The following is a 17,636-nucleotide window of genomic DNA, read 5'->3' as shown; positions in this document are numbered from 1 at the left end:
AACCAGGATAAGGGATTAAGCCGGCAAACTGTTGTTATCCTGTGGCGATCTTGTGGTTATCCTGGACGAAGTTATCCTCAAGTCAGTTGCACAAAAGCTGGCCATGTTTATCCCGGGCAAGTCACCATAGTGATTTATTCTCTGCAGCAAGCTGCTCCACAGCAGGCTAACTACCCAGGATAAGATTAAACTGCTGTCACCAATGTGAGAAATGGGTGTGGTTTACAGCATTTCCTGGATTTTTCTACACATTACATCATTTAATCATCCTGCAGCCAAATCTTATTACTGTAGTCATTGCATTTGCAGGATCTGGTTGACACATTATTGTGTTGCTCAGATTATATGAAGACCAACATAACTTTCAACACAGACATTTCAGAATCCTTTCTTTATTAATACAAGTCCTACAATAAAAGGTTCACAATTACTGTAAAGACAATGGGAAAAAAAACCTTAATGAAACTGGTACTAAACCACACTGATGTAAAAAATTAAGAATAAGAAATAAAATAAAACAACCCTAAAGCTACACAAAGAGTAAAATGAGAAACGAAGGAAAAATAAATGTATCACACCACTGAAATGGACTACAATATAACAGACAGCATATCATTTTGTCTTAACTGTCTCCTGAAAATAGGAAAATCATCCTATTTCAGGACTCCACCTTTAGGAGTGAAAGGGTCCCACATCATTCTGACTCAACTTTTTTAACGGCTAAAATTATACAGAAATTCTTTCTCAGAAGACAACAAATTTATCACTTATTTGATAACTGCTCTTTGGGCGACACTTAAGTAACTTACCAGAATGCAGAATATTTTTATGTCTGGTTTTCACCTGCTGCAGATTCTTTTCTGGCCGACAGGTTTGTTCTTCATGACAGATGGGGGATGAAACAGAACACAGCATGAGAACAACTGATTCAATAGATAACACGGACACAGAGTTGAAATTTTCTTGAATAAATATCCTAAATATTGGCAAAATGCTGTTTCCCCCGTGTAATTCCTGTATTTTATTATCATTTTTGTATGATCATAATCATGGATCATATGCAGAATTAGGCCATTTTTAGTGGAAGATCTGAGCATCACTATTTCACTTGAATAAAGCTGCAGGCCTGCATGCAGTACTTGTCCTCACCATTGAAGCGTGGGGGCGCTATGCCTTAAACGCCACTTAAAGCAGACGTACAGGCTGTAATATATGGAGTGAAATTAATGGACGTGTTTTGTGGAAAGTCCTTGCTCTGGGGCACCCCCCTTTTTAAGTGAGCCCCCCCGACAGCCGCGGTATAGTCCGCACACTGCTGCTCATCCCGTGTGAAGGAAGATGCTCGTCCTTGTTCCATTTTCAATCTGTGATTCTGTGATCGATCTCGTGGTCTTCTGAAGAACGCCGTGAACGCGCACTGATCCTGATGCTCCTCACCTGGCTTGAGTAAGCCGCGTCTTTTCATCCTGTTTCGGCAAACGTGCAACCGATTAATCCCAGATAACACCGACGAGGCTGACTCAAGCCGCGCATTTTCATTTATCCAGGATGTATTTATCCGACTTTTGTGCAATACCCCCCTGGTCTTGTGGCGTGTGTGTGTGTGTGTGTGTGTGTGTGTGTGTGTGTGTGTGTGTGTGTGTGTGTGTGTGTGTGTTTGCTTGTTTTTTGAGAGTGAATAACATATTTTACTGGGAAATTGCACATTCGCAGTAGCTGATATCTTAACTTATCTGAGTGTTTTCACTGAAAACGTGTAATCAGTTTCTAGCCTTAAATAAATCCCATCTCTGTCAATTGTCATCTCTACGAAAACAAACAAACCAACAAAAAAAAACCAGCTATTGTTTCTTTTCAGATGCATTAATTGATGATTGGTGATGACTGATATGTGTTCTGTCTTGATTGCATTCAGGTGTTTTTCTTTAATTGCTTTGTGTGGATTTTTAGCAGGTGTTTGAGCTCAATCTGGCAACCCAGCTGGGGGAGTGGAGTTGCTGATTTGGAGAGTTGAATTCAGCTGGGACAGCTTCCAGAGAAGTGTCCACAGAGGAGAGCTGAAGGCAAGAGGCAGGTGGGCAAAGTAAGTGATTCATACATGTTTCTGTGCAGTCGTGAGTCCATGAAAAAATGAGTATGTGCATTAAACACACATTTATGTGATTTCTGTGTGAGCTCTTCTCATGATGCAGAGCCTAAATGGAAAGTAAATGTTTTTGTGAGGAAAATGTGGACTTTTGGCCGCAGAGATTTGAGGTGAAAACATGTTTTGGAACTGATTGTTAAACTGCTGTAGCAGATTTAATGTGGTTGAGGCCAGGAAAAACCCACACTTGTATCAGGATCTGCATGCTTGCACGCGCACAAACACATAGGCAAGATCCATTTTCTCATGCCAGAAGCTGTCAGATCTGCTTTACTTTGAATACAGATTCATGAAAACATAAATCAACTGATTATCAAACAGTGCAGTCCTAACGTCAAGTTGATTAAATTCATAACAACAAACATGAGAATGTCACAACACATCTGCAGGATGTGTTTAATGACATTGGTGATAAGAATCCTCTGCTCTATCTGCCCAGGTACAACCAAAGGTGCTCCTGTACACTTGGATTTTGATGTTATGAGTACACTTTGGACAGCCTGTTTGGACAGGCTGACCTGTACGTCCTGGCACTCGAGCTGTGAACCGGCTCTTGTGGTTCACTTGAAGAGCTGTTCAAAAGAACGACTTATTCATTGGACGTCCCACCACAAGTTTCCTGATAATATTCTATACAAAATGATGTATATTGTGCAATGTACAGGTCCAAAGACAGAACCCTGTGGAACTACAAATTTAACTTCAGTAAAGGTTCTTAGACAGAACCCTGTGGAACTCCATGTTTAATTTCTGTGGAATCTGATGAGTCATTAACATGAACAAACACGGTAAAATGAGGGGTTTATTATTGTTATGTTGTGATGTCAATAGTTGGTAACAGCATTTTATGTTTAGTATCTTTCAGCTTTACTCTAAAATATAGAATGTAGATGTTTGCATAAAAAAACAACGAAACAAATAGACTGTATTTTAAACTGTTCTATTCTGACAGTTCAGAGAGAAATATGGTGCCCAACCACCACTGTATAAATATTTCTGAATTTTGTTCTCTGGATCATCAAGGCTGGGCAACTTTTATGTACAATATGTAGGACTCTGGAGGTCACAGAGGTCAAGTTATGATCCAACAAGTTGTGTTGAAAGAAATAAAACTCGACAGCAGTGTTCAAGGTTTTGGCCACATTTTGCTGTCTTCTGCTGATGTGTCTTTCTTCAGTTCAGGATGGACGAGAGGCATCGTTGTGTCCAGCTGTCGGTGAATCCGTCTCGGGGACTCATGGACGAGAAGTTTGTCATCCTGGTCCAGAATGCCCCTCCTGATTCTGAGCTGACTGTTTACGCCTTGCACCAGTGTGAGGACGGTCATGGTTGGGACGCGTTTGCTCACTACATTTCTGATGCCACCGGCAGAGTGAACGGTATGAAATTCTCCACATGGTCCTAAATAAGGGGGAGTTCAAAAGAAAATATTGTCTAGTCTGTGTTCCTTTCCACTTCAGTGTCTGAGGACTGCAGTCTGGGAGGAACATATTCTGGAATTGAACCGATGGGTCTACTGTGGAGCCTCAGACCAGTTCCAGGCAGCCAACCTGGACTCAGGTAGACCATCCGGGCTGAATGTGTGCAGATGATGTTCTCCAGGATTGAACCATGTATCAGTAACCGGCTGGTCTTTCCTCAGGTTGCGGAAGAAGAACGTCCAGGAGCCCATGTTGGTCACAGTGTCGGTGTACGAGGGTCACAGGAAAGAGGGCTTTGCAGAACTTGTCCCTCTTGCCAGTGCCTTGGTGGAGCGCTGGTACATGTCGCCTGGTGTCCGAAGGATCCCGGTCACAAAGAATGGACTCACCGCAACCCTCTTCCTGCCCCCAGGTAGGACCAGAGGAAGGTCAAGAACTTAGGAAAAGCCTTTAAACATCACCTTTGTTCATTATCTTGTCCACAAAATGATGATCTGACCCATGTTGACCTGTGTGAAGGACCTGGACCATTTCCTGCTATCATGGACCTTTGGGGGGGTGGGGGCCAGCTGGTGGAGTATCGTGCGGCGCTGCTGGCCTCACACGGCATTGCTGCTTTGACCATCGACTACCTGACCCCAATGATTACCAAGGAAACAGGAGAGATGGTGAACCTCCAGTACTTTGAGGTAAATCTTGTTTCCACACAATGCAGCTTCTGATGATTCTGATGACTCTGTGAAACTTCAAATATCCAAAACTCAACAGACGTCTCTGGTCGTCTTGTTGGCTTTCTTGTTGCAAAAGGTCAGAAGATGATAAATTGCTGTCTGGTTATATTGCCTCCAAAAACATTTGACCTGGTATAAGAGTTTAGCACAAACTTGTTGTGTACATTGAAACAGAAATGACTTTTAGGGAAGTAGCTGTCCCGATGTTCCTTTGAGACGCTGCACTACGTGACTCCAACTCCTAAACAGCAAACCATACTGTCAGCAGAGCAGACAGACGCCCTGTCGACCCTCTGAACATCTCAACAACGCAAACATGATCCCTGGACACACAGCATGGCGACATGCCAGTTTAGCTGCTACCGGTGACAAGCTAACAGCCTATGCAGAGCTCCAGATTAATGCTGGTCGACCGTCCCGGACAGTAAAACTTCTGTTCAGCTGATTGTTGCTGCAGAAGCTCCTCATGATATTTTATTTAAGGCCATATCTTCTTGTGTTGCTTGTTTACATCGCGCACGCTGCATGTGCTCCATGTCCTCTCAGTTTTGGTGTTTCTGTGGCACAGTGACAGCGCCATCTAAAGGCCTGGCATGTGAACTACATCGTTTTGAGTCCTGGGGGGCTTTTTCAGAATAACAGGGAGAGAAAAAAGATGGTTTTGTCTCGTGTGGACAGAGTCCAGGAGCAGGAGATGTAGACAAAGAAGTTAGACTCATTTGTGGCTCAAGGATAGTAGACAGAGAATAATTTCTCATAGTCTTTCACTAAATTCTAGTCAGTAGAATTTTCCTTCTTCATCTCCCACAGAGAAGAGTTTCCATTCACAGCATAGTTCTGTTGGATTTGGACCTCTGTTGCTGTGAAAGTGAGGATACGTCGTGTACCCTAATTTTGATAAATTAAACTGTCAGAACTGCAGCTTACTGCAGCACCGTAAGAAGTTGTGATTAAATGTGAACATTTATAACTCGAGATGAACTGCTCAATATATTGATATTGATTTGAGGCCATATCGCTCAGCTCTACTTCATTTACCCTTTGACAGAGATAATGGGGGTCCTGAAAGAGGAACTGGAAATGCTAAGAAGGAAGTTGAAGTATCTGGGATTGTTTCTCCGCTTGCCGATGAAAGATTTGGCCTTCAGAGTTTCTCGGACGAGAGAAATGAAATAAGACTAATTGTATTTGTGAAACTTTCTTGACTTTCTTCAAAATGTCAGCCAATAAGTTGTTGACATGTTTCACAAAAAAACAAGTGATATCACCAATTATTTCTATTATATTTACACAACTGAATAATTTTTAAAAGGACTAATTGCCGAACATGGTTTCTAAAGGCAAAAATGTGACACTGTTGACAATAAAATACCCTGACTCGATGAATGTAATCACACTCATAATCACAAGAAATGGAGGAACAACCAATATTGACAAATATAAAAAAGAAAAGACAATCTGGTGTCAGCAGTTCATTCTTTACAGGCTGACTTGAGTAATTCCTTCTGATTAACACAGAATGGCAACAGACGAGATCAGATCTGCAAAGTAATATTTTACTGATCAGTTAACAAATCTTATTATAATTTATGAAATTCACCTGACAATCGGCAGGACATTTTGGGGTCAAAGGTCTCTCTCACATCAGCAGCCTGTTTGTTGGAATAACTAAGATGTGGCCAGACAAACACTTGATTAACCTTTTCTTTTGATTACAGACTGCATACGAATCCTTGCAGGAGCATCCTCAGATCCTCGGGAGCAGAATCGCCATGCTGGGATTTTCTTTGGGAACAACTGTCACCCTCAGAATGGCTGCTTACTCCGAAGTTATGAAGGTAACTTCAGAGGAAATCTATTGTCCCCTTAGGACACACAGCCTGAGCAGATGGAATAATATCAGCTTCAGGGACAAAGGTAAAGTAGAGCAACTGAGCCAGGACATCACCAACAGTTTGGAAATCATCAACAAGACCCCAGTGCCTGGGAAGCTCAGGCGCTGGTGTCTGCAATATGGATTTCTCCTTCGGGTGACCACTCACAATCTACGAAGTCCCAGTAAGATCTGTGGAGAAAATTTAGTCAACTATGATTTCTTATATGAAGAAATGGCCCTGGCTCCCACGCTGTCTTACTAACACCAGCATAGTGCTTCTTTAACTGATCAATGCACTCGATGTGTTTTGAACCTCTAGGCCTGCCAGGGCCGGCCCGGGCTTCAGAGGCGCCCTAGGCGAGCCCGAGACGAGCGCCCCTTGGAAGCGTGTTTTTCGACCGTTCCCGACATTTGTTGAGCGGGGGGGGGGGCGATCAGTGCCGGGCAGCGCCGAGGACGAGGAGCGCGGTGCGTCGGACCGCTGCACAGCGGGGCACACGGAACACAGAGTGTCGTGGCGCCCCTTGTGCGACCACGGCGCCCCCCTCGGGACGTGGCGCCCTAGGCGGCCGCCTAGTTCGCCTATGCCTGGAGCCGGCCCTGAGGCCTGCTGTACTGCAGGTGGACATTGTGGGTACTGTAGTTGATGTTCAGTCATCATTCAGCTGACGGCTGTTTCTCTGTGTAAAATCGGTGCAGATGCACAAATTGTTAAACGGCTCCCTGAGTCCACATCACTGATGTTCAGAAGAAGTGGACCCCGGTCTGTGTTTTAGGACCCTCAAACACATCCTGACTGGTTTTAAGACCACTTGCACACAATGGGGTATTTTCACAGCTTCACTACTACTGATTAATCCAGGTGTGTCTGGTTTAGACTGCTGCAACAAGACACACCTGGATTAATCATTTTGGTCAATAATGCAAGACAGGAAATGAATGTGCACAGTTAATTTCAGGAAGTAGTGGAGCTGTGAAAATGGCCCATATGTTTGTACCTGAGCCTGCTTGTTGTATCAATGCTTGTTGTATCAATGTTTACCTGCCAGCCAGTGGCAGCTACCCAAGAGAAGGTGCTTGTAATTGACTCATAAAAAGCAAAATGTGTCGCAGTCCAAATTGGATCTTTTCAGAATATTGTTCATTCCTCGTCGATAACTGGCAGTGCACATCACCCTGAACACATCATGATGGAGGCAGTCGCATGTCGAAGCATGTTCAGGTGTTAGAATGGATCAGTCCAAGTTTTCACCTTCATCCAATGGAAAGTATTTGACATGACTTCAGATGTGCTGTTCAGGCACTCTCCATCCAATCTGACTCAGTTTGGGTGATTTTAAAAAGAAGAATGAGATTTCAGCTTCTACTCCATCAAAGCTGACAGACGACCCTGAAAGACCTGCAGCTGTCACTGCAGATATAGCGATGGCTTCACAAAGTATTGAAAAGAATACTTTTGCACACCACACTTTAATGACTTTAGGTTCAAACTCAAAGTATTGAAAACAGGCTCGCTTATAAGAAAACCTGCCCATTGGATGTGGGATTATGAGTGAATATCGCCATTGAGCAGCATCACAGTGCAAAGCCTTCTGGGATTGATCGTTCTTGGTTCATGAAAACCAACACACCAATCTGATCACTTCATTCAGCGTTCATGTAAAGGAGAAATTCTGAGCTCTCTATTGGAACCAATTCAAACTGACACAAAAGTGGGCATGTAACACAGCTCGTCATGATGATCTCAGTTCAGAAGGTCTAAAATCCAGCCCAGCAAGTTTTTACCAATTTGAAACTTCGAAAAGTCTTTTGGTTAAAATGTGGGGCTGGGCTGTGTTTCTGTTTTTAATCAGTATCTTGTCACAAAAACAAAACAACACACTGACCAGCTTTGTTGTGCCTCCTGCTTCTTTGTGAATAAGTGTGTGTTTCTCCCAGCTGAGATGCGTGGTGTGTATCAGCGGGAGTCATGTGCAGCCGGTTGACAAAGACTTTGAAGGCATTCTCAACTTGTTTGGAGAGTAAGTAGATCCTCTGAAATTAATTAAGCTTCATCAGTGACCATGATGTTTGGATTTAACAGGTCTATGTTGAAATCACAAATGAACAAGAATTTTTAATTTACTCCTGAAAGATTTTCCTCCATCCATTAAATGAGTCTATGGAGTTTGCTGCTCTGCATGCAGCTCCCAGTAATGTTTTCTTTACTTTCTTTCGAAGACACTGTTTATTGCTGTTGATAATTTTTCACCACCTTGAATTGCAGATTCTTATCTACAAAGCCACTTCACTCCCACTCTTGTTTGTATCAACTGTCTCATACCTTAAGTCACAAAATCAATTCCCTGGTCACAGTTTGAGAATGTTTCTGAAACTGCAGTGATGTTAAAAGGGTATTTGAACTGACTTAAAGTCTTCGATGCTTTGAAAGTTTGCATGCTGGCTTTTGCAGTTAACATGAATTATCTTCTGGGCTGATGCTGCTGTAGAATTGTTCTTGAGTGTAACAGTCATCATTGATGGGAGAGAAAAATTTGTCAGAATCAGTGTCATTCTCTATGTTATGAGTTGGGTTCAGTGTCTTAGAAATGATCCAGCTGTAGATCAGTTCGTCCAGTGTTCATTAGAAATAGGTTGAGAGTGTCAGTCATGGCTGAGAGAAAAATGCAACAGAAGTGTATTTGGATTGATTACAGTGGATGTGTGGAGTTGTACAGGCACAGAATGAGTCTTTTACCCAATGATCTGGAGATCTGCTTCCTGGGGGAATAATCAGTTTGTCATATCTGAGGCAGCTCCAAACACAACTGCTCTGTCGCCATTGTTGCCTCTGACTGACCGGAAGAGAAACAACAGACCCACGAAAAGCCACCCACAAATAAACAAAGACCCAGCCACGCCCGCCGAGCGGCTTGGCGGTGAAATTGCAGCGGAGGGCGTTCTCTTGATGCAGAAGCAAGATATGCTCAGTGACGGCGTCGTGTTGCCGGCGTACGTACGGCGTCGCCGTGATGGAGAAGCATAAATCAGGCTTAACGTGATGCTCCCTCCACTTTAATTTAGGGTGGAGTTTTTATGTGGTGCCTTTAATCTATGTTTCTGTGTTCTTCATCAACAACTCAATTTTAACAAACAATTTTGATAAATGTCAAGATATTCACTCACCTCTTGTCTCTGTTCATTGACTTTTTTAATGACACATGACAAAGACTGCCATCCTTGATAAACACAAGGTTCTTTTATAGATGTGTAATTCTCCTTGTTCTTTTGTTGAAACCAGGAATGCAGCTAAGATCCGTATCAATGAGGAGAACCAGGAAATCTACCGAGATCTGGTGCTGCCCATCACCTCAGACCCTTCAAAGAAAGTGGATGTGAGTATGACCAGCAAGCTGAGCCAAGCACAAGCATGCCTTTCAAAATCACAGAAACTGCTGCAAGGACAAATTCTGAGCCATCGTTAAAACGGGCAGGAACAGTAGAAGTTTTGTTAATTTCCATAGTCCATAAAGTTGCAGTGTTTTTGGTGATTCTGAATGTAGAAACGCCTGACAGAATAGGGTTAGGGCTATCTTGTTTTTATATCATTTATTTAATGAGGTTAAAAGCTTCATTTGGGTTTTCAAATCTCTTTTTCAAGAGGGACCTGGCATGTCAGCAGCAGACTGACAAAAAGAATAATTATATTCATACATTAAAACCAAAGCGCTCTGGAGACACCAGCTTGAAATAAAATGATGAGCAGTCACAAATCAGAGACCAGTTCTGTTAGTCTGAAGTCCATTTGGAGACCATATCGTTAAAGGGGGGGGGGGGCATATTTGAAGGCCGTCTTACCCAGTACATAAGGTAAGCTAAGGTATTTTATTTGTCATTGTACAGTGAATGTACAAAGAAACTCTTCCTCTGCATTTAACCCATCCTTCGATGCCACTGAAGCATTCCGTAAGGAGCAGTGGGCAGCTGCGGGGAGCGCCCGGGGACCCATCTCCAGATGTGGAGTCAGGCTAATGGTCAGAATCACCTGACTGGAGGATTGACCTATTGTGCATGTTAACAGTTGATGGGGGAAACCGGAGATCCCATCCAGACACAGGGAGGAACATGCAAACTCCACACGGAAAGGCCCGCATGGTCCAGGGATCGAACCCGTGATCTTCTTGCTGAGAGGCAAGAGGGCTAACCACTCAGCTGCTGTGCTGTGAAAAGGAAAAACTTCCTTTTAACAGGAAGAAACCTTGGCAGAACCAGGCTCAGAGGTGGAGATATGGACGAAGATATGAAGGAAGAAGCCCGAGAACAGGTTTATGGCGTTGCCAGTGTGAGTCTTACGGACAGACAGGGAGGGGTGGTTTGCAGCAGTGTACAGCAATGCTGGACTCCATAACCGCAACCAGTGGTAAAACGTAGAGCACAGTGATACACCTAGTGTAATTTCTTTAACTATTTTTCAGGAGCATTCATAAACAGCAAATCCAGTCCAGTGCAGGTAAGAAAGTTGTGGAGATTAAGTAACCTCTGACCTAATGTTAAAAACGTATTTTGACACTAATAGAGATGCTTTATCATGTGACGCGATGAAGTGAGACACTCAAAATCCGTGTCAGAGAATGTGTGTGGCATATGTGTTCCATGTGGCTCTGCCCCCACAAAACTGCAGGGTGCAGTGTTTTGCAAACATACATCCACCACTGCTCTTCATGACGGTAGAAGAAGTTGATGTTCTTCCTCTCCTCATGTAAGAAGACCACTGAGGGGAGTGACGTGGTAACAACACCATCTTGATGGACATTGACCATCCGTGTGGTTTTTGTCTGTGCAGGTGGGACGACTGCAGTGTCCTCTGCTGCTCATCGTTGGTGGGGACGATATGAGCTGGGCCGCCCAAGAGGCTGCAAACGATGTAAGTTTGGCAATAAGACAACCTTCTTTGTGGACGCCAGCATGGAGGAAAGAGCTGATTTAGAATTCACCAATCTGTTCTGCAAAACAAAGAGGAACTACCTTGTAAAGAGCGACCATGGTAATCAGTATAGTCTGATTGTTTTTGTTCTGGGCGAGCCAAAAACCAGACATTTTCCAGATTTGATCCAAAATCCACCCGGATTACGTTTTGAACAACTGGTCCTATGACTTGGATCATGCTCATCAGTGTAGAACATGTTGTGACAATCTTTTGTTCTCGTCTTATTTTGACATTTTAAGTCCATCTTGATGTCCCCTCCTTGTGTCTGATTGCTGTTTTCTGCCCTGATGTCTTTCATCTGTGCCTGAATGTGTGATTGTCTTCTCTTGGTCACTGAGGTGTATGTTGGGTGTTTTCTGTGTGTTCTGGTTGTTTGAGACACTGAAGAGCAACCAACACAGATGAACAGTATGGGTTCTGCATGTTTGGACTTTTAAGCATCTCTTCATGATCTCCTGTGATCTCTTGGAATTTATTTTGTTCGTTAGGATTTTTGATTTTTGTTGGTGTTTGCATTTGGGTCCATCGTCCGGTCCTGACGTTTGGTATAAAAATGTGCTTCTATTAACGTACGCTGGTGTCTGGCATCTTTTTTCCTCTGAACCAAGGCTAACAGAACATGCCATAGTCCTGACTTTTGTTTTATGATGTTTATTAAATGCCACTTTAGAAACAGTGGAAATCAACACTTTTTTTTTTAGTGTTTCTTGATAAACTGAATTCCTGTTTTCCAGATGAAGGAGATGATGGAGCGAGCAGGGAACAGCCATCTGCTGACCATCTTGTCGTACCCTGAGGCAGGTCACCTGATCGAACCCCCGTACACGCCACACACTCGAGCCAGCAAATTCAGATCAGCCAGCGCAAGTGGCGGCACAGGTAGGTTCTTGACAGTTTGACTCACAAACTGGACAGGCAGATAATTTTGATTAAAATCCACCACTGAAGCGCTAAGTCCTGTTTCCTCTGTGTGAAGTGATGGTTCTGTGGGGCGGAGAGACGTTGGCACATTCCAGAGCGCAAGAGGACTCCTGGAAGAAGATGCTGCTCTTTCTCAGGGTGAATCTGTTTGGTGGAACTCGACCTGGTGGAATGACTATTTCCTACCTTTAACTGAAATAAAACCTGATCATTTGCATGAAATCCATGGTCTTATTTTGAAATAGATGAATTATTTTGATGAACACCGTCCAAGTCGAACTATCGTGATTTAAGCTGTTTGTGTTCAGCAGATGATTCTCTAAAATAGTGGTCGGCAATTGGTGGACCGCGGACCAAAACTAGTACAAGAACAATGTCTGGCCCCCCAGATGGCTGTGAAAATCTGAAGCACCTGTTTCACGAAGGCATCATCCATTTGCTTGTCAGTATTCAGCTCCTCCAAAACTGCCTCCATTACCTGTTTGAAAACTTCTGTGACAGTGAATAACCTGTTGTGTCGTACGACCACCTGCTGCTTTCAGGTACACACTTTGTAGAAGCAGCATGCTATTAGCTTAGCTACTGGGGTCTCAGTCAGCTGTTAGCTTGCTGGCTCAGCTGTTCGTCGCTGGCGAACTAGCTGGTTTTGAATGGGTTGTTCATAATCACTGGGAAGGATGCAATCTCACACTGTGACTGAGACAGAATGGGTCAGGTTGGCAGTAAGACAGTCCAGTTCTTTTTCTGAATTGTGTGACAGTGGATGTGTGACGGACGCTGTGGTACACCTGTACTGTGCCGTGGTGCGTTCACATTTTCAAGTGAAAGTCGCATTCTTTTCCGATCAGAAGTCTCAATCGTTTGAGTATGCTCAGTCTATATGTCCTGTCTGTGCTGTCCCCTGCATCCCGAGTCTGTCCTTCAGCCCCACCTGTTGCCTGTGTTTGGTTTTCACCCTGTCTGTGTCTCTCGTCATCCTGCTGTCGGCACCTGGTGTATCCAATCTTCCTGTTGACCAGTCATATCCCGTCTGCTCCCTCTGCCAGTGTATTTAGTTTTGTCTCTTCAGTTTGGCGGTTTGTCCACTCCATTGACCTGATCAGTTCAGTTCGTCTGATGTCCTGTTTTTTGTATTCTGTCCATGTGGAGAGCCAGTACCTTCTGTCTGCCTGTTTATCTGATTTTGGACTGTTATGGACTTCGACCCTTGCTTTGGATTATCCCCGTCAGGGTTGTTTGCCCGAATAAAGCTGTTTTTATCTCCAACAGGCGTTTGGGTTCACCCTGGTCTGTGACAGAGAAAGCCTTTAACAATGAGGCATTATAGTTGATAAGAGAAATATCCCTAAAATTAGATTTGAACATTTGTGTGAACATCAAAAAATATTCTGTAAAAATATATACTGCATTAAGAAATGTTGTAGATGTTTGAAAGGCATGTCCGATTTTATCAAAATAGCCCTAGGAATGTGAAACCCTGTAGAGAAAACATTTTCACCAGTTCTGAAAGATTATACATTGACTTTTTCAACATCGCCATTGTTGATTCCTTAACCAGAGTAGACTTGCTTTGATCATGTATTTTATTTTGCTGTGAAGATTAATAAATGTGTGAAATGGCATTTTAAATGTTAACTTGAACAACTGTTGCAGCTGACTTGCAATGTGGAAGAAGTAGTCGGAGAGAGGAGCTCTTCACATTTTCATTTATTCAACTTCAGCCACATTCCACGCCTCAAACATCTCTACCATGCTGTTGAGGCATACAGCGCCCTCTGGGGGTTTCTAAGTGCAACAACACATTTCCCCTATATATCACAAATAACCGTTGTAGGGGTAGTCACTCCCAAAAAATTAGTTGCGTTCTCCTTGGTGTGGTGCTTTGCCCACCTACAGGCTTCACTATTGGTACCCTCCTTTGGCGCCAGCCAAGCACTGAGAGAGATCAAAAACATTGCCGCACCAATCATGCCCGGGTGCTGGCACATGCCCCGCCCCGCTCCAAGGCAATATAAGCCGAGCGGCTTCCTGAAATCGCCCTTCTTTCTAAGCCTGAGATGGATCGTTCCTCAAGTAAAGACAAAGATGGACAAACCGGCCCGAATCAAGTCGCCATCTAGCGTCGGGCCCTTCAACTGCCGCGGCTGCGGCACACCACTGCTAGAACAAGACCAGCAGAGCGCTGCTTCACCTGCCTCGGCTGGCAGCAACAAAGCCAGCGGGCTTCCTGCCCAGCCTGCCTCGCTCTCCTGCTCGAAGAAACCGAGCGCCGAGCTGCCTTTATGGGCGCCGTTTCACCGGCTTCCGCATCCAGCAAGACCGGCAATGACTGCCACCGCTCCCGTCGCCTTCAACAACTGGGCCGATATGGGCGGGGACCTGCAGAGCTGCCGCAACTCCTCCAGCTCCGGGAGGTCCAAGCGGCACGATGACTCCCTGTCGACTGTATCCAGAACCAGCCGTGAACCTGTGGAACATCTCACAGCACTGATTACCACCGCTGAAGACAGCACTGGGTTGGCGCTCCCAACCCAGCCTCGTGAGCTGGTGCCGCATGATTTCGCACTCGGGCTAGCAACCCAGTCCCAGGCCAGTTCCCAGACTGCGGTTCTATGTCTGGCTGTGCCGTCTTTCCAGGACAACGTGCAGCATGATTGGGGTATGCCTCTCACCACCAAGGTACCGGTGAAAGGCTACCGTGAGTACTGCTGTGTGGATGACTGGCCCTGTGTCACCAGCGATACTATCATCGAGGACTCCGTGAGACTCCACTTGTTGCCCACCTCCACTCCCTGGCCCGCTGGTAAGCCCATGCTGCCCTCTTAGAGAGACAGGCGCATGTCTTCCTTTTTGGACCGCTGTTATGTTAACGGCAATCAGGTGCAAGGCCGGCCCGGGCTTCAGAGGCGCCCTAGGCGAGCCCGAGACGAGCGCCCCTTGGGAGCGTGTTTTTCGAGCGGTCCCGACATTTGTTGAGCGGGGGGGGGGGGCGCTGAGGAGCGATGCCGAACAATACCGATCAGTGCCGGGCAGCGCCGAGGACAAGGAGCGCGGTGCGTCGGACCGCTGCACAGCGGGGCACACGGAACACAGAGCGTCGTGGCGCCCCTTGTACGACCGCGGCGCCCCCCTCGGGACGTGGCGCCCTAGGCGGCCGCCTAGTTCGCCTATGCCTCGAGCCGGCCCTGATCAGGTGTTTGAGTTGGCTAACAATATGATCTTCCTCCTAGGCTCCATTGACAAGTTCTACCACGAGCGTTCAGAGTTGTCACCGGAGGACATTGCGGAGATGCAGAATACAGCCGAGGTAGAATGTGCCGGGCCATGGCAATTGGCGAAGGACGTGCCATGGCCAGCGCTCAGCTCGGTATGAGACACCTGTGGCTTGGCCTCTACTCTCTTGCAGAACGGAACCAGAAAGGTGTTTTGGGGTTGCCCCTTTCTACTGCCTCCCTCTTCGGTACTGATATCCAGGTTATCATCAACCGTCTGCATGCGGCGGCCTGAGGCTCGCAGCACCTCACCCCCCACTTCCAGCCCCATTGCAGACAGTCAACCGCGCCGGCGGCTTGCGGATCAGAGGAGGTCTGCCCCCTGGGATCCTGCGACGCCTGGCCAGAGCCGACCAGCCGACCGCCGTCCTGCATCCTCTTCCGGGGTCACCAACCAGCCGAGACGGACCGAGACTCCAGCAGCACGGAGGGCTCCGTCCGCTCGTCCCACCTCTCCTGCTGTTAAAAATGCAGATAATAAAGGCTGTCAGGCCCGTTACTACTTTAAAGAGCTGCACATCACACCGCACTCGCACTGCAGGGGAATGCTGAGCCTGGCTGTGGCCCCTCTTCCCCTCTACGGCGCCCGCTCTCCACCGTCATGAGACGCGGAGTGCCAGGACAGGTTGAGATGCTGTGGCTGTGCCCGGACGTTCGGGGCGCCCTGAAGAGCACAATTCCTCATATCACACCATGCTCGCACTGCAGGGGTGTGCTGAGCGTGGCTATGGCTTCTTCTCCTTCAACACGGTGGTGCCACCTGCGGTCTCCTGCCAACGTCAGATGCAGAGCACCTGGGCCGCCGGCGATGTTGTGGCCGTGGCCACACATCCCGGAACTTCTAAAGAGCACAATTCCTCACGTCACGCTGCACTCACACTGCAGGGGTGTGTCGAGCCCAGCGTTGGCCACCACCTCACGACAGTCGTTCCACCTGCGGTCACCTGCCGGTGAGTGACGCAAAACATCAGGGCTGCCAGGGACGCTGTGGCCGTGACCAAGTGCCCCAGTGTTTCTAAAGAGCTGTACACAGCTGTGACCTCTCCCCTTTCATTGTGCCCACTTTGAGTGGGGTCATTACAGCCCCACGCGTCGCGCTCATGCCACGGAGGCATATAGCGCTTGACGCGGGTGCTCTCATCTCTGCTCCAGCGGCGATCTCGGCGAACTCACGCCACAGTGATCTCGCCCACCGGCGCTCATGGGACACAGAAGAGGGGCCCCTCTGGTGATGAGGCGACAGTTCATAAGCGCCCCGGGTTGGCTCCTACGGGGATGTGTGATGTCGTCCTGCTCGCGCTGCCTGTCCGCCTCCCGACTAGGAGCGCTGAGCGTCCCTCCCCTGTGCCTTTCACCCACCCTCCTCCGTCAGGTTCGCGAGGAGGAGTTGAGCATGGAGGAGGTGCACTCGGGCTTCTACTTCCCTTTTTCCTTTTTCCCAAGAAAAAGGGAACAGTAAGACCTATCCTGGACTTCCTCAACACTCACGTGACCACCTAGAGGTTCTGCATGCTGACTGTCAAACACCTCCTGGAAAGCGTCTGCCCTGGGGATTGGATGATGTCGATCGACCTCAGGGATGCCTATTTTCATATCCCATCTTGATGAGGCACAGGAAGTTCCTCAGGTTTGCCATTGGAGACCGGTGTTTTCAGTACGACCGCCTCCCTTTCGGCTATTCCATCACTTCGCTGACCTTCTCCAAATGTGTCGAGGCTCCACTGGAGCCCCTCCGTCGTGGTCTGAGGATTCTCACCTACATCGACGACTGGCTGATACTAGCGTCCTCTCGTCAGGAGGCTGTAGAAAACACGGCCCACGTTCTCCACCACGTCAAATGCCTTGGGTTCGTGGTGAACAAGGACAAGAGCGCGTTTCTCCCAGCCCAGCAGACAATCTGTCTGTTCCTGGGATTGGACGCAGTGACCACGAAGGCTCGTCCCTCCAGGGAGAGACGAAGCTCGCTCCTGGCCCTGACTGCCTCACCCGTGGTGTGGGTCCACCAGGCGAGGGCCATTCTGGGAATGATGGCTGCGGCCCACCCCATGGTGGGCCTCAGTCTCCTTCACATGCGCAGGCTCCAGAGATGGTTCAGTCGCCTCCACCTATTTTCAGTGTGGGACAGGAACAGGAAGGTCTTGATTCTGCCGCAGGCGCGCAAGGACCTTGAGTTCTGCCTGAACCCGGGTCTTCTCCAGCAAGGAGTTCCCATGGGCTGCGTTTCGCATCACATCGAGATGTTCAGGATGTGTCACTCGCAGGTTGGGGTGGCACTTTAGGCCACTCCACAGTGGGCAGTGTCT

The 17,636-nt window shown here is 46.9% G+C and overlaps 1 protein-coding gene across 1 annotated transcript; it reads left to right on the top strand.

Moving 5' to 3' along the window:
• The first annotated feature begins 3,329 nt into the window (after nt 1-3,329).
• Nucleotides 3,330-12,253, top strand: LOC115391548 (peroxisomal succinyl-coenzyme A thioesterase-like). The gene is made up of 10 exons (XM_030095824.1): nt 3,330-3,525; nt 3,607-3,706; nt 3,789-3,979; nt 4,087-4,256; nt 6,017-6,136; nt 8,113-8,195; nt 9,455-9,548; nt 10,997-11,077; nt 11,875-12,007; nt 12,117-12,253. The coding sequence occupies exons 1-10, from the start codon at nt 3,330-3,332 to the stop codon at nt 12,251-12,253; spliced, it is 1,305 nt and encodes a 434-aa protein (XP_029951684.1).
• Nucleotides 12,254-17,636: the final 5,383 nt, after the last annotated feature.

This window comes from Salarias fasciatus, chromosome 7, assembly GCF_902148845.1.
Source record: "Salarias fasciatus chromosome 7, fSalaFa1.1, whole genome shotgun sequence".
Taxonomy (NCBI): domain Eukaryota; kingdom Metazoa; phylum Chordata; class Actinopteri; order Blenniiformes; family Blenniidae; genus Salarias; species Salarias fasciatus.
Note: the sequence above shows the minus strand (reverse complement) of the source record. Positions and strands in the feature narration are given on the sequence as shown.

Excerpts from the sequence above, each read along its gene's own strand:
- LOC115391548 (XM_030095824.1), top strand. The coding sequence starts at position 3,330 with ATGGACGAGAGGCATCGTTGTGTCCAGCTGTCGGTGAATCCGTCTCGG. Across the intron at positions 3,980-4,086 it reads AACCCTCTTCCTGCCCCCAG|GACCTGGACCATTTCCTGCT; the intron begins GTAGGACCAGAG and ends ACCTGTGTGAAG. Across the intron at positions 9,549-10,996 it reads ACCCTTCAAAGAAAGTGGAT|GTGGGACGACTGCAGTGTCC; the intron begins GTGAGTATGACC and ends TTGTCTGTGCAG.